This window comes from Lissotriton helveticus, chromosome 3_1, assembly GCF_964261635.1.
Source record: "Lissotriton helveticus chromosome 3_1, aLisHel1.1, whole genome shotgun sequence".
NCBI classification, from domain to species: domain Eukaryota; kingdom Metazoa; phylum Chordata; class Amphibia; order Caudata; family Salamandridae; genus Lissotriton; species Lissotriton helveticus.
This window is the reverse complement of record NC_136061.1, coordinates 1769803682-1769818621: the sequence shown is the minus strand read 5'-3', so window position 1 is coordinate 1769818621 and position 14940 is coordinate 1769803682. Positions and strand designations below refer to the sequence as shown.

The 14940-nt window shown below is 45.1% G+C and overlaps 1 protein-coding gene across 1 annotated transcript in view; it reads right to left on the bottom strand.

Moving 5' to 3' along the window:
- LOC144823780 (uncharacterized) overlaps positions 1-14940 on the bottom strand; it is a 166752-nt gene that overhangs the window by 17391 nt on the left and 134421 nt on the right. Inside the window, exon 2 of the mRNA XM_078682607.1 lies at positions 5129-5218. Coding sequence (XP_078538733.1) covers positions 5129-5218 — 90 coding nt within the window. The remainder of the gene's footprint in view (positions 1-5128; positions 5219-14940) is intronic.

Genomic DNA, 14940 nt, shown 5'->3' with positions numbered 1-14940 from the left:
TTTTGTCTCTTTCTTTAATGAATATTTTCTCTTCAATCATTCAGATACCATTCCTTTTCATTTAATATGGTATGCATTTAAAGCTTCAGCCAGAGACTTTGTCATAAGATTCATATCAGCAAAACGGAAGAAGGCACAGCAATCCACCAAAGCTCTGTTATCCAAAATTATGAAACTAGAACATTCATATTACTCCTCTAAGTCGAAAGATTGTCTATCTGAACTTATTAAAACCAAATTCCAATTTAATCAAGACACAACCAGCAATGCTTCAAATGATCTGTTAAAGTCCAGTGCAAAGTTTTATGGAGGCCAGAATAAAGCTGGAAAATTATTGGCTAACTATGTAAGGGTCAAACAAAATAAGCTTAATATAAACTCTATTTTTGGTTGAGATCATACATTAAAACTTAAAGATGACGACATTTTAAACGGATGTCTCCATTTCTATAAATCATTATATACTTCTGAGACTCTCACTTCTGATCATTCCATTTCTCAATTTCTGTCCACAATTCGACGCGCGTCTAACGATCGTCCAGATCTCTCACCATTGGAAACAGACCTTACACAGAAAGAACTCCTTTCTGCCTTAAAAACACTCAAAAAAGACAAAGCCTGGCCCGGATGGCTTCATTGTAGAATGTTTTACTCACTTTGCTCATCTACTCATTCCTGAATTACAAAGCCTCATACATTCCTTCTTACAATCTGGCTCTTTTTCAGATGCCCTTATTTGTCTTATCCCTAAGGAGGGTAAAGATCCTCGACATTGTAAAAATTATCGACCCATCTCTTTGGTCAATATAGACCACAAAATCTTTTCAAAGGCCTTGGCTCTTCGCCTCAAATCTCAGTTGCATGAGCTGTTGGGAACAGAACAATCAGGATTTGTTAAGGGCAGGCTCATTACAGATAATACTCGTTTATTTTTTTAACATTCTTTCCAAAGCCTCACATTTTTCTCAATCCTTGGCAGCCATAGCTTTAGATGCTGAACAGGCATTCGACAGGGTTGAATGGCCCTATCTTTTTCGAACACTTGAGTGGTTCGGTTTTGGCCCAAAAATGTCTGCCCTTTTTCTATGTTCTATTCCAATCCGAGAGCAGCGGTTTCAGCGAATGGTGGCATTTCACCCTATTTTTCCCTTGGTAGAGGTGTCCGACAGGGCTGTCCACTTTCTCCTTTTCTTTTTAACCTTGCTTTGGAACCTTTTTTGTTAAGGATTCGCCAAAATGATAATATTCATGGCTTTAACTTCAAGGAGACTAGTGTTAAGATGGCAGCCTAGTATTCTTATCACAACCTCAAGCTTCTCTTCCTGCTTTTTTGGAAGAAGTTGATTCCTTTTCCCACATTTCGGGATATAAATTGAACAAAGATAAATGCGAGATTTTACCCCTCACCAAATACACTTTTAAGGCTGACTATGTTACCTCAGGGTTCTCATGGAGTTCTCAATACCTTAAATATTTAGGCTTACAATTTACTTTGTCTATCTCAGGAACAATATTTCGGTGTATGGAAATTGCATACAAAGATTGTCCTCTTTAACTACGAGATGGCATCCATTATACTTATCCTGGTGGGGACTGCTAGATACCATCAAAATGATGCTCTCTCCTATAGTCCTCTATACAATTTCCAATATTCCAGTGTCTATCCCTGTCAAATATTTCAAAAAGATTAATTCTATTTTATCTTCCTTTTTGTGGAGTAATAAGAAATTGCGAATGTCCATTTCAAAACTAATTCGTCCAAAAGCAGAGGGTGGAAAGAATTTCCCTAATTTTCCTGTTTATCATAAATCCTTTTTACAACGTCAAGCATCTCAGTGGCTCTCTGACTCCCCTGTAAATTATCCTCTCTGGGCTACACTGGAACAATCTTTTATCTCTCCATTCTCTTTCCTAAAATATCTCTCCTTCATACGCAAGCCGCAGTATCTACTCCCATAATTAAGCACACTTCCAAAATCATCCCGCCTGCCTCTTTGACCTCCTTTTTTGATAACCCCATATGGCACAATATTCACATTTTAATTAATAATAAACCTGTTTTTTGGAAATCCTGGAGACGACAGGGTCTGATTTGGGTGCGTCAATTATATAATCAAGATTAGATCATGTCTTTTCCACAAGCTAGTGCTTTTTTTGGTCTACCCTCAAATTTTCGTTCTAAGTATCTCCTCCTCATACAGGCCATTCAATCTGCGCATATACAATTTACACACTCCCAACATAACTCTTGTCCTGATTCTGTCCATACAGTTACACTTCGATCCCTCTTCCTTCATGGCACCAGGGCCTCTACTATATATAAACTCCTAAATAGTTCACCTTCTCCAAGAGCCAAAACCAAGACAGAGATACTGTGGGAGAATGACTTAACAACTTATGGTCTGTGGAGTTTTGGGATAAAATATGGCTCAAAATACGGAGGTCCTCTAGAGCTGCAAACACCACTCAAACACTTTTCTTCATATATAACAGGCTCTTAATTTCTCCACTTGTTCTCAGTGCAAGACACTCTGCTCTCCCAGATAATTGTTGGACTTGTTCTTCACCACAGGCAGACTTTTTTCATATGCTCTTTAAATGCAACCTTTTTCAGACTTTTTGGAAAAAGGTATGGTCTCAAATTAATTTAATTTTTGATTCCAGTCACCCTTTTTCCATCTTGCATATTTTCCTGGGTAGCCTGGCTAATATTTGGAAGGACTGCGATTCCAATGTAAAGATAATAGTCCTCTTATTAACAGTGGCCTTCCAACAGATAACTAAAAATTGGAAAGGTTTTACCAAACTATCATATCAAGCGTGGTGGTATGCTATTTGCTATAATCATAGACTAGACACAACATTTGTATATCCGTTACATCTAGCGTCAAAACATTTGGACTTATGGGCTCCTGTTACGCTATTCATTGACTTGAGTGCCAGATGTTCTCTGTCTTGTACTCCTTTACAACAACAAGTGGCTAAACCTCCATGGCTTCCTTCATGTTGTTATAGTACAGTCTCATTATACTGTTTTTGTTTATCCTAGCAAATTTTTATAACATATGTTACTTCCTTTATATTACTGCTTTTCATGGTACATTGTTATATTACTTATAACTCATAAGTGTATCCTTATTTCATGCCTTATATGAATGTCAATTTAATTTTTAAAATGTTTTTTTGTATACTGTATGTAACCTTTATATGCATTGTTGTTATATCGTATGCATTATCATATTGCTTTATCTTAATAAACTCATTTTGCACTGTATAGGGATTGGTCTTCAATTTCGTCTCCCGAGGAGGTAATGCTTCTGGTGTGCTTATGTTAAGTTTGTATCCTGGCAGTGATGCATTATCTCCCCTTATCGACCAGACCCTATGGACAGTTCTTTGTAGAGTTCTGAGGGCCAGGGGATCAGATGGCACAGACACAGATATACCACTAATCTGCTCTTAATCAACAGAAACCTCTTCGCTGATTTATTCCAAATTTCAGGGTATGCTCGTGTTCCATCATGCTGCTTCTACACCGTTGTTCACTGGAATGCCCATCCGCTCCTCTCACCTCCTGTCCAGTCTCCTCGGACCACAAGTAATGTCTATTGTCTCATGTCAGCTGGGGGCCTAGGCCAACTCTATGGTGCTGGGTCAAGTGCCTTAAAAATACACGGCACTGCACAATGATGTCTGCCGTTAAGCATGTTCCACTTAAGCTGAGCACATGCAACTTTACATTCCAGAGGTAGCCCCTGTCTCAGCATCTAAACTTGCAGGTTCATTTATTAATGTTTTTGTGATTTTATATAGCACAGACATGGCCCAGGGGCATCATAGAGCTAAGCAAGAGTACAATTACAAACAATCATCAAAGGAATATATTTGATATACATCACAGGAAAAGAGAAAAATGCAGGCATTTGAGAATGTGTGGGGGGTCATAGATTTAGCCCAAGTGTCTTTCAAATAGGGGTCTTAAGTTGCTTTTTAAAGGTAGCCCAGCAAGTGGTCATACAGAGGGCCAGTGGAAGGGAGTTTTTAGATGCTTCCCGAGAATGATTGGTTCATATAGCATTCTCGTTTGAAGGTGGGAAACTCGAAGAGATGGTATTGTGCGTTTCTTAAACCCTGTTTTGCACCTGAAATTTAAACTACTGCTGCAAAGAAGGTGGGCAAAGAAGGATTCAAGACCTTGTGTGTGGTACAGGAAGTTTTGAAATGAGCTCTCGCCGCAATAGAAGCCATTGGTGGGACAGCAGGATAGGTGTGATGTGGTTAACTTCCTTGCGGCCAGGATCAAAGTGGGCTGCAGAATGAAGAACTGTTCTGAGCAAAGCTAAGTGTGCTTTGGGGAAGCCTGAAAGGAGTGAGTTCCCACAGTCTATTCTAGAGAAAAACAATAACTGAATTTAAGCTCTGTTCCAGAATTAGCTGTGTGATCCCCTAGAACAGCCTTAGTTGGAACTGGTCGCTCGCCCATGGGCGTGATTCAACTCTGGAGGTTGACCTGATTGTTGAGGATGAGGCCAAGCGACTTGGCATTCTGAGCAATGTTGGGTTAGCACTCCAGGGCAGAAAAGGATTCTATTCATGTTGGTGCAGGAAGGTTTGATTTCACATCCCTGTCTGAATTCTTGCCAAAGGGTTGGAGGAAGGGTTATGTTGTCTGGCGATGAGACTTTGAGATGAGTCTGTGTATCATCAGCATACAAGAGAACGAGGATCCCAGAGTTCTTAAGGGTTTCACAGAGTGGCATAAACACAGCAACAACATTGTCCGCCAAATGATTAATGACTGCTGTTAAAACTGCAATCACTTCAAGAATATTATGAAGCAGAAAATGTGCGAATTGCTGGTTAGTTATCTGAATCTGTTATGTTATTTTCCTCTATCAAATAGTTTTTAAAATATCTATGAAACCATTTTCATAATATCCACTCCAAATATCTATCAAACCATTTTCATAATATCCACTCCACTTCAGACCTGAATGACAAATGGGATAGGTGAAACACACAAGCAGAAATGCTAGGAGAAAAGGGGATGTTCTGTGTTAACCGCAGTAAAACTGATCTCGCCCACTAATATTTGGAGCAATTATGCAAGTGTGTGAGTGGCACCTACCGACCACCAGGGAGCTGGAAGAGACGAGAAGCAGCATCACAATGGTCTTCCACTGGTTCCTCATGGCGAGTGTTGACTGCGCTCCACAACCTGTTCAGAAAAAGAAAGAGCCTTCAGGATCTCCAGATGAACCCAACAGAGCCTTAGAATCTTCCGTCTGACCACAACGCCCTAAACGTAGCCCTATAAAGGAACAAGGTATTATGAAAATATCAATTTCACACACAATCAATAACAGTGAATTAAGCTTTTCAGAAGAAATAAAAACTATACATACTTAGAAAATCAATAGAAAAACATGAGAAAGAAGCCCATATAAGAAATATTAGAAAAATATTCAAAAGGGTACTCAATATATAGATAAAAACAAGTTTGAGACCACACGCTCAAAAATATATATACTGGTACATATAATATTTGTTGTTCAATACAAAACCAGACAAGTGGCAAACAGAAGGGATTATGTAGCAAGGGGAGTTCAGAACAACACTGAAACATCAACAGGCAGTTCCCCTGGTAATTCCCCATTTTGTCACACAGACTTTCCAGGTGACCTTTAATAATTCGACGGGGCTGGTATTGCGATCAGGAAAAGACAACAAGAGGATCTCCTGTACTGAGAAGTGAGTGTGTGTGTGCGCACTGCGCGGAGTGGGGGGGGGGGGAGGGGGGGCAGACAGGTGAAGAGGAAACAAACTTTCTCTTCAGAGTGTCCGTTACCTTTTAATCGAACAACTTAAAGGTTGGATGGGAGCGAATATAACGTTTAATTGATAGAATCATATGAAGATTCATGGCGTCAAAGACATTTTTGGAGGAGAAATGCTGTAGGGGTGTTAGCAGTTCTCGAATGCGACTTTTTAATGGAAAACTACAAAAAAGGTTTGCAACAAGAACAGTCACTGTCTATTTCTAAATATATAAGTTCTGAAAGGACTGTAAAAACTTAAACATAATCTTTTGCCATATTTTTGGGCATCTTATTTTAAACAGGATTAAACTTTTCTTAGTCAGTGTGTGTACTCTGTGTGTTTAAACTATGATTGAACAAGAGAGCATTCCCACCAGAACAATAAATGTCATCTAGATTAACGTGCATTTATTTTTCCTTTAAGGTGTCTGCATTATATTGTATAATGCAGGTACCTGTAGAAGAAAGACCAACAAAATAGTTATGGAATATTTTCTTCTTTTTTACCACGCGTCTGACAGGAATACAGGTAGTCGTGAATTAAGACTGCCTATCTCGCATACCGTCCTCGTGTGAAGGGTGCTAACTCCCATTCCCCCTATTTTCTCCCGTGGACTTAATTAGAAACATCCGCTTTGAAGGCAGCACCGCTGTGACGCAGCCTGGCTCGCGGCAGGTCAGTCAATGAAGAAGAAGCGTCGGCGGCGGCAGGAAAGAGCTGAAGAGAGTGCCTGGCGGGCACGACTTACCTCAGTACAGGGACGGTGTAGATGCGGTCACTGGATGCTGCGTAGGGAGGATGTCTTTTTATGTATGGTTCCTTCCCCCAGCACCCGCCTTTCCCCCGCCGGCAGCACACAGCGGATTCTTTCGTTTACTTTCAGCGCCCAAGCGATAGGTTTCGTTTCCCCGCTGCTCACTGTTCCATCTTTCCAAATCATTTTCTTTATTGTTGACACGCAAGGTGTTAACGTTCGTCAGACACGACACGAGTCTTTCACGTTTGGTATTTTAGCTTGTATTGTCTTGGTATGGGTACGTGGCCATCTTTTCGTTGTGCGTGTGGCGGTGGTGGTTGTTTGGGGGGGGGGGGAGGGGTCTGAGGGATGGACGGGGCCCGGGGTGGCTCTCGGCTCAGGCTGGTGCTTGTTTACATTTACCCTGAGCTTGCTCTAGAAAAGGGGGGACAAAATTATTTACAACAAGGGGTGGTGATGGACAGAGTCTCTGAATTAAGCAGAGTACTCTCACCCAGTCAAGAGATCAGGGCTAGATCCAACACCGTTTTTTAGCTCATTGCACCATCCCAGTTTCAGAACCTGGCTGTATGCAAATTAGTCTGTCCCTGGCCCAGTGCATCATGGGAACAGGGCAGACCAGACTACAAAAGCCAATTCTTACACTGGGAAGGAAAAAAGCTTCCGGGGACCGGTTTCTGCCATTTCAGGCGTCTTCGGCCCGGCTTGCTTGAATCCTGATGGTGCAATGAGCAAGGGACTCACATCTGAGTATACCCTTCCACGCTTAGGGTGGACAAAATTATTTACAACAAGGGGTGGTGATGGACAGAGTCTCTGAATTAAGCAGAGTACTCTCACCCAGTCAAGAGATCAGGGCTAGATCCAACACCGTTTTTTAGCTCATTGCACCATCCCAGTTTCAGAACCTGGCTGTATGCAAATTAGTCTGTCCCTGGCCCAGTGCATCATGGGAACAGGGCAGACCAGACTACAAAAGCCAATTCTTACACTGGGAAGGAAAAAAGCTTCCGGGGACCGGTTTCTGCCATTTCAGGCGTCTTCGGCCCGGCTTGCTTGAATCCTGATGGTGCAATGAGCAAGGGACTCACATCTGAGTATACCCTTCCACGCTTAGGGTGGACAAAATTATTTACAACAAGGGGTGGTGATGGACAGAGTCTCTGAATTAAGCAGAGTACTCTCACCCAGTCAAGAGATCAGGGCTAGATCCAACACCGTTTTTTAGCTCATTGCACCATCCCAGTTTCAGAACCTGGCTGTATGCAAATTAGTCTGTCCCTGGCCCAGTGCATCATGGGAACAGGGCAGACCAGACTACAAAAGCCAATTCTTACACTGGGAAGGAAAAAAGCTTCCGGGGACCGGTTTCTGCCATTTCAGGCGTCTTCGGCCCGGCTTGCTTGAATCCTGATGGTGCAATGAGCAAGGGACTCACATCTGAGTATACCCTTCCACGCTTAGGGTGGACAAAATTATTTACAACAAGGGGTGGTGATGGACAGAGTCTCTGAATTAAGCAGAGTACTCTCACCCAGTCAAGAGATCAGGGCTAGATCCAACACCGTTTTTTAGCTCATTGCACCATTCCAGTTTCAGAACCTGGCTGTATGCAAATTAGTCTGTCCCTGGCCCAGTGCATCATGGGAACAGGGCAGACCAGACTACAAAAGCCAATTCTTACACTGGGAAGGAAAAAAGCTTCCGGGGACCGGTTTCTGCCATTTCAGGCGTCTTCGGCCCGGCTTGCTTGAATCCTGATGGTGCAATGAGCAAGGGACTCACATCTGAGTATACCCTTCCACGCTTAGGGTGGACAAAATTATTTACAACAAGGGGTGGTGATGGACAGAGTCTCTGAATTAAGCAGAGTACTCTCACCCAGTCAAGAGATCAGGGCTAGATCCAACACCGTTTTTTAGCTCATTGCACCATCCCAGTTTCAGAACCTGGCTGTATGCAAATTAGTCTGTCCCTGGCCCAGTGCATCATGGGAACAGGGCAGACCAGACTACAAAAGCCAATTCTTACACTGGGAAGGAAAAAAGCTTCCGGGGATCGGTTTCTGCCATTTCAGGCACCTTCGGCCCGGCTTGCTTGAATCCTGATGGTGCAATGAGCAAGGGACTCACATCTGAGTATACCCTTCCACGCTTAGGGTGGACAAAATTATTTACAACAAGGGGTGGTGATGGACAGAGTCTCTGAATTAAGCAGAGTACTCTCACCCAGTCAAGAGATCAGGGCTAGATCCAACACCGTTTTTTAGCTCATTGCACCATCCCAGTTTCAGAACCTGGCTGCATGCAAATTAGTCTGTCCCTGGCCCAGTGCATCATGGGAACAGGGCAGACCAGACTACAAAAGCCAATTCTTACACTGGGAAGGAAAAAAGCTTCCGGGGACCGGTTTCTGCCATTTCAGGCGTCTTCGGCCCGGCTTGCTTGAATCCTGATGGTGCAATGAGCAAGGGACTCACATCTGAGTATACCCTTCCACGCTTAGGGTGGACAAAATTATTTACAACAAGGGGTGGTGATGGACAGAGTCTCTGAATTAAGCAGAGTACTCTCACCCAGTCAAGAGATCAGGGCTAGATCCAACACCGTTTTTTAGCTCATTGCACCATCCCAGTTTCAGAACCTGGCTGTATGCAAATTAGTCTGTCCCTGGCCCAGTGCATCATGGGAACAGGGCAGACCAGACTACAAAAGCCAATTCTTACACTGGGAAGGAAAAAAGCTTCCGGGGACCGGTTTCTGCCATTTCAGGCGTCTTCGGCCCGGCTTGCTTGAATCCTGATGGTGCAATGAGCAAGGGACTCACATCTGAGTATACCCTTCCACGCTTAGGGTGGACAAAATTATTTACAACAAGGGGTGGTGATGGACAGAGTCTCTGAATTAAGCAGAGTACTCTCACCCAGTCAAGAGATCAGGGCTAGATCCAACACCGTTTTTTAGCTCATTGCACCATCCCAGTTTCAGAAGCTGGCTGTATGCAAATTAGTCTGTCCCTGGCCCAGTGCATCATGGGAACAGGGCAGACCAGACTACAAAAGCCAATTCTTACACTGGGAAGGAAAAAAGCTTCCGGGGACCGGTTTCTGCCATTTCAGGCGTCTTCGGCCCGGCTTGCTTGAATCCTGATGGTGCAATGAGCAAGGGACTCACATCTGAGTATACCCTTCCACGCTTAGGGTGGACAAAATTATTTACAACAAGGGGTGGTGATGGACAGAGTCTCTGAATTAAGCAGAGTACTCTCACCCAGTCAAGAGATCAGGGCTAGATCCAACACCGTTTTTTAGCTCATTGCACCATCCCAGTTTCAGAACCTGGCTGTATGCAAATTAGTCTGTCCCTGGCCCAGTGCATCATGGGAACAGGGCAGACCAGACTACAAAAGCCAATTCTTACACTGGGAAGGAAAAAAGCTTCCGGGGACCGGTTTCTGCCATTTCAGGCGTCTTCGGCCCGGCTTGCTTGAATCCTGATGGTGCAATGAGCAAGGGACTCACATCTGAGTATACCCTTCCACGCTTAGGGTGGACAAAATTATTTACAACAAGGGGTGGTGATGGACAGAGTCTCTGAATTAAGCAGAGTACTCTCACCCAGTCAAGAGATCAGGGCTAGATCCAACACCGTTTTTTAGCTCATTGCACCATCCCAGTTTCAGAACCTGGCTGTATGCAAATTAGTCTGTCCCTGGCCCAGTGCATCATGGGAACAGGGCAGACCAGACTACAAAAGCCAATTCTTACACTGGGAAGGAAAAAAGCTTCCGGGGACCGGTTTCTGCCATTTCAGGCGTCTTCGGCCCGGCTTGCTTGAATCCTGATGGTGCAATGAGCAAGGGACTCACATCTGAGTATACCCTTCCACGCTTAGGGTGGACAAAATTATTTACAACAAGGGGTGGTGATGGACAGAGTCTCTGAATTAAGCAGAGTACTCTCACCCAGTCAAGAGATCAGGGCTAGATCCAACACCGTTTTTTAGCTCATTGCACCATCCCAGTTTCAGAACCTGGCTGTATGCAAATTAGTCTGTCCCTGGCCCAGTGCATCATGGGAACAGGGCAGACCAGACTACAAAAGCCAATTCTTACACTGGGAAGGAAAAAAGCTTCCGGGGACCGGTTTCTGCCATTTCAGGCGTCTTCGGCCCGGCTTGCTTGAATCCTGATGGTGCAATGAGCAAGGGACTCACATCTGAGTATACCCTTCCACGCTTAGGGTGGACAAAATTATTTACAACAAGGGGTGGTGATGGACAGAGTCTCTGAATTAAGCAGAGTACTCTCACCCAGTCAAGAGATCAGGGCTAGATCCAACACCGTTTTTTAGCTCATTGCACCATCCCAGTTTCAGAACCTGGCTGTATGCAAATTAGTCTGTCCCTGGCCCAGTGCATCATGGGAACAGGGCAGACCAGACTACAAAAGCCAATTCTTACACTGGGAAGGAAAAAAGCTTCCGGGGACCGGTTTCTGCCATTTCAGGCGTCTTCGGCCCGGCTTGCTTGAATCCTGATGGTGCAATGAGCAAGGGACTCACATCTGAGTATACCCTTCCACGCTTAGGGTGGACAAAATTATTTACAACAAGGGGTGGTGATGGACAGAGTCTCTGAATTAAGCAGAGTACTCTCACCCAGTCAAGAGATCAGGGCTAGATCCAACACCGTTTTTTAGCTCATTGCACCATCCCAGTTTCAGAACCTGGCTGTATGCAAATTAGTCTGTCCCTGGCCCAGTGCATCATGGGAACAGGGCAGACCAAACTACAAAAGCCAATTCTTACACTGGGAAGGAAAAAAGCTTCCGGGGACCGGTTTCTGCCATTTCAGGCGTCTTCGGCCCGGCTTGCTTGAATCCTGATGGTGCAATGAGCAAGGGACTCACATCTGAGTATACCCTTCCACGCTTAGGGTGGACAAAATTATTTACAACAAGGGGTGGTGATGGACAGAGTCTCTGAATTAAGCAGAGTACTCTCACCCAGTCAAGAGATCAGGGCTAGATCCAACACCGTTTTTTAGCTCATTGCACCATCCCAGTTTCAGAACCTGGCTGTATGCAAATTAGTCTGTCCCTGGCCCAGTGCATCATGGGAACAGGGCAGACCAGACTACAAAAGCCAATTCTTACACTGGGAAGGAAAAAAGCTTCCGGGGACCGGTTTCTGCCATTTCAGGCGTCTTCGGCACGGCTTGCTTGAATCCTGATGGTGCAATGAGCAAGGGACTCACATCTGAGTATACCCTTCCACGCTTAGGGTGGACAAAATTATTTACAACAAGGGGTGGTGATGGACAGAGTCTCTGAATTAAGCAGAGTACTCTCACCCAGTCAAGAGATCAGGGCTAGATCCAACACCGTTTTTTAGCTCATTGCACCATCCCAGTTTCAGAACCTGGCTGTATGCAAATTAGTCTGTCCCTGGCCCAGTGCATCATGGGAACAGGGCAGACCAGACTACAAAAGCCAATTCTTACACTGGGAAGGAAAAAAGCTTCCGGGGACCGGTTTCTGCCATTTCAGGCGTCTTCGGCCCGGCTTGCTTGAATCCTGATGGTGCAATGAGCAAGGGACTCACATCTGAGTATACCCTTCCACGCTTAGGGTGGACAAAATTATTTACAACAAGGGGTGGTGATGGACAGAGTCTCTGAATTAAGCAGAGTACTCTCACCCAGTCAAGAGATCAGGGCTAGATCCAACACCGTTTTTTAGCTCATTGCACCATCCCAGTTTCAGAACCTGGCTGTATGCAAATTAGTCTGTCCCTGGCCCAGTGCATCATGGGAACAGGGCAGACCAGACTACAAAAGCCAATTCTTACACTGGGAAGGAAAAAAGCTTCCGGGGACCGGTTTCTGCCATTTCAGGCGTCTTCGGCCCCGCTTGCTTGAATCCTGATGGTGCAATGAGCAAGGGACTCACATCTGAGTATACCCTTCCACGCTTAGGGTGGACAAAATTATTTACAACAAGGGGTGGTGATGGACAGAGTCTCTGAATTAAGCAGAGTACTCTCACCCAGTCAAGAGATCAGGGCTAGATCCAACACCGTTTTTTAGCTCATTGCACCATCCCAGTTTCAGAACCTGGCTGTATGCAAATTAGTCTGTCCCTGGCCCAGTGCATCATGGGAACAGGGCAGACCAGACTACAAAAGCCAATTCTTACACTGGGAAGGAAAAAAGCTTCCGGGGACCGGTTTCTGCCATTTCAGGCGTCTTCGGCCCGGCTTGCTTGAATCCTGATGGTGCAATGAGCAAGGGACTCACATCTGAGTATACCCTTCCACGCTTAGGGTGGACAAAATTATTTACAACAAGGGGTGGTGATGGACAGAGTCTCTGAATTAAGCAGAGTACTCTCACCCAGTCAAGAGATCAGGGCTAGATCCAACACCGTTTTTTAGCTCATTGCACCATCCCAGTTTCAGAACCTGGCTGTATGCAAATTAGTCTGTCCCTGGCCCAGTGCATCATGGGAACAGGGCAGACCAGACTACAAAAGCCAATTCTTACACTGGGAAGGAAAAAAGCTTCCGGGGACCGGTTTCTGCCAATTCAGGCGTCTTCGGCCCGGCTTGCTTGAATCCTGATGGTGCAATGAGCAAGGGACTCACATCTGAGTATACCCTTCCACGCTTAGGGTGGACAAAATTATTTACAACAAGGGGTGGTGATGGACAGAGTCTCTGAATTAAGCAGAGTACTCTCACCCAGTCAAGAGATCAGGGCTAGATCCAACACCGTTTTTTAGCTCATTGCACCATCCCAGTTTCAGAACCTGGCTGTATGCAAATTAGTCTGTCCCTGGCCCAGTGCATCATGGGAACAGGGCAGACCAGACTACAAAAGCCAATTCTTACACTGGGAAGGAAAAAAGCTTCCGGGGACCGGTTTCTGCCATTTCAGGCGTCTTCGGCCCGGCTTGCTTGAATCCTGATGGTGCAATGAGCAAGGGACTCACATCTGAGTATACCCTTCCACGCTTAGGGTGGACAAAATTATTTACAACAAGGGGTGGTGATGGACAGAGTCTCTGAATTAAGCAGAGTACTCTCACCCAGTCAAGAGATCAGGGCTAGATCCAACACCGTTTTTTAGCTCATTGCACCATCCCAGTTTCAGAACCTGGCTGTATGCAAATTAGTCTGTCCCTGGCCCAGTGCATCATGGGAACAGGGCAGACCAGACTACAAAAGCCAATTCTTACACTGGGAAGGAAAAAGCTTCCGGGGACCGGTTTCTGCCATTTCAGGCGTCTTCGGCCCGGCTTGCTTGAATCCTGATGGTGCAATGAGCAAGGGACTCACATCTGAGTATACCCTTCCACGCTTAGGGTGGACAAATTATTTACAACAAGGGGTGGTGATGGACAGAGTCTCTGAATTAAGCAGAGTACTCTCACCCAGTCAAGAGATCAGGGCTAGATCCAACACCGTTTTTTAGCTCATTGCACCATCCCAGTTTCAGAACCTGGCTGTATGCAAATTAGTCTGTCCCTGGCCCAGTGCATCATGGGAACAGGGCAGACCAGACTACAAAAGCCAATTCTTACACTGGGAAGGAAAAAAGCTTCCGGGGACCGGTTTCTGCCATTTCAGGCGTCTTCGGCCCGGCTTGCTTGAATCCTGATGGTGCAATGAGCAAGGGACTCACATCTGAGTATACCCTTCCACGCTTAGGGTGGACAAAATTATTTACAACAAGGGGTGGTGATGGACAGAGTCTCTGAATTAAGCAGAGTACTCTCACCCAGTCAAGAGATCAGGGCTAGATCCAACACCGTTTTTTAGCTCATTGCACCATCCCAGTTTCAGAACCTGGCTGTATGCAAATTAGTCTGTCCCTGGCCCAGTGCATCATGGGAACAGGGCAGACCAGACTACAAAAGCCAATTCTTACACTGGGAAGGAAAAAAGCTTCCGGGGACCGGTTTCTGCCATTTCAGGCGTCTTCGGCCCGGCTTGCTTGAATCCTGATGGTGCAATGAGCAAGGGACTCACATCTAAGTATACCCTTCCACGCTTAGGGTGGACAAAATTATTTACAACAAGGGGTGGTGATGGACAGAGTCTCTGAATTAAGCAGAGTACTCTCACCCAGTCAAGAGATCAGGGCTAGATCCAACACCGTTTTTTAGCTCATTGCACCATCCCAGTTTCAGAACCTGGCTGTATGCAAATTAGTCTGTCCCTGGCCCAGTGCATCATGGGAACAGGGCAGACCAGACTACAAAAGCCAATTCTTACACTGGGAAGGAAAAAAGCTTCCGGGGACCGGTTTCTGCCATTTCAGGCGTCTTCGGCCCGGCTTGCTTGAATCCTGATGGTGCAATGA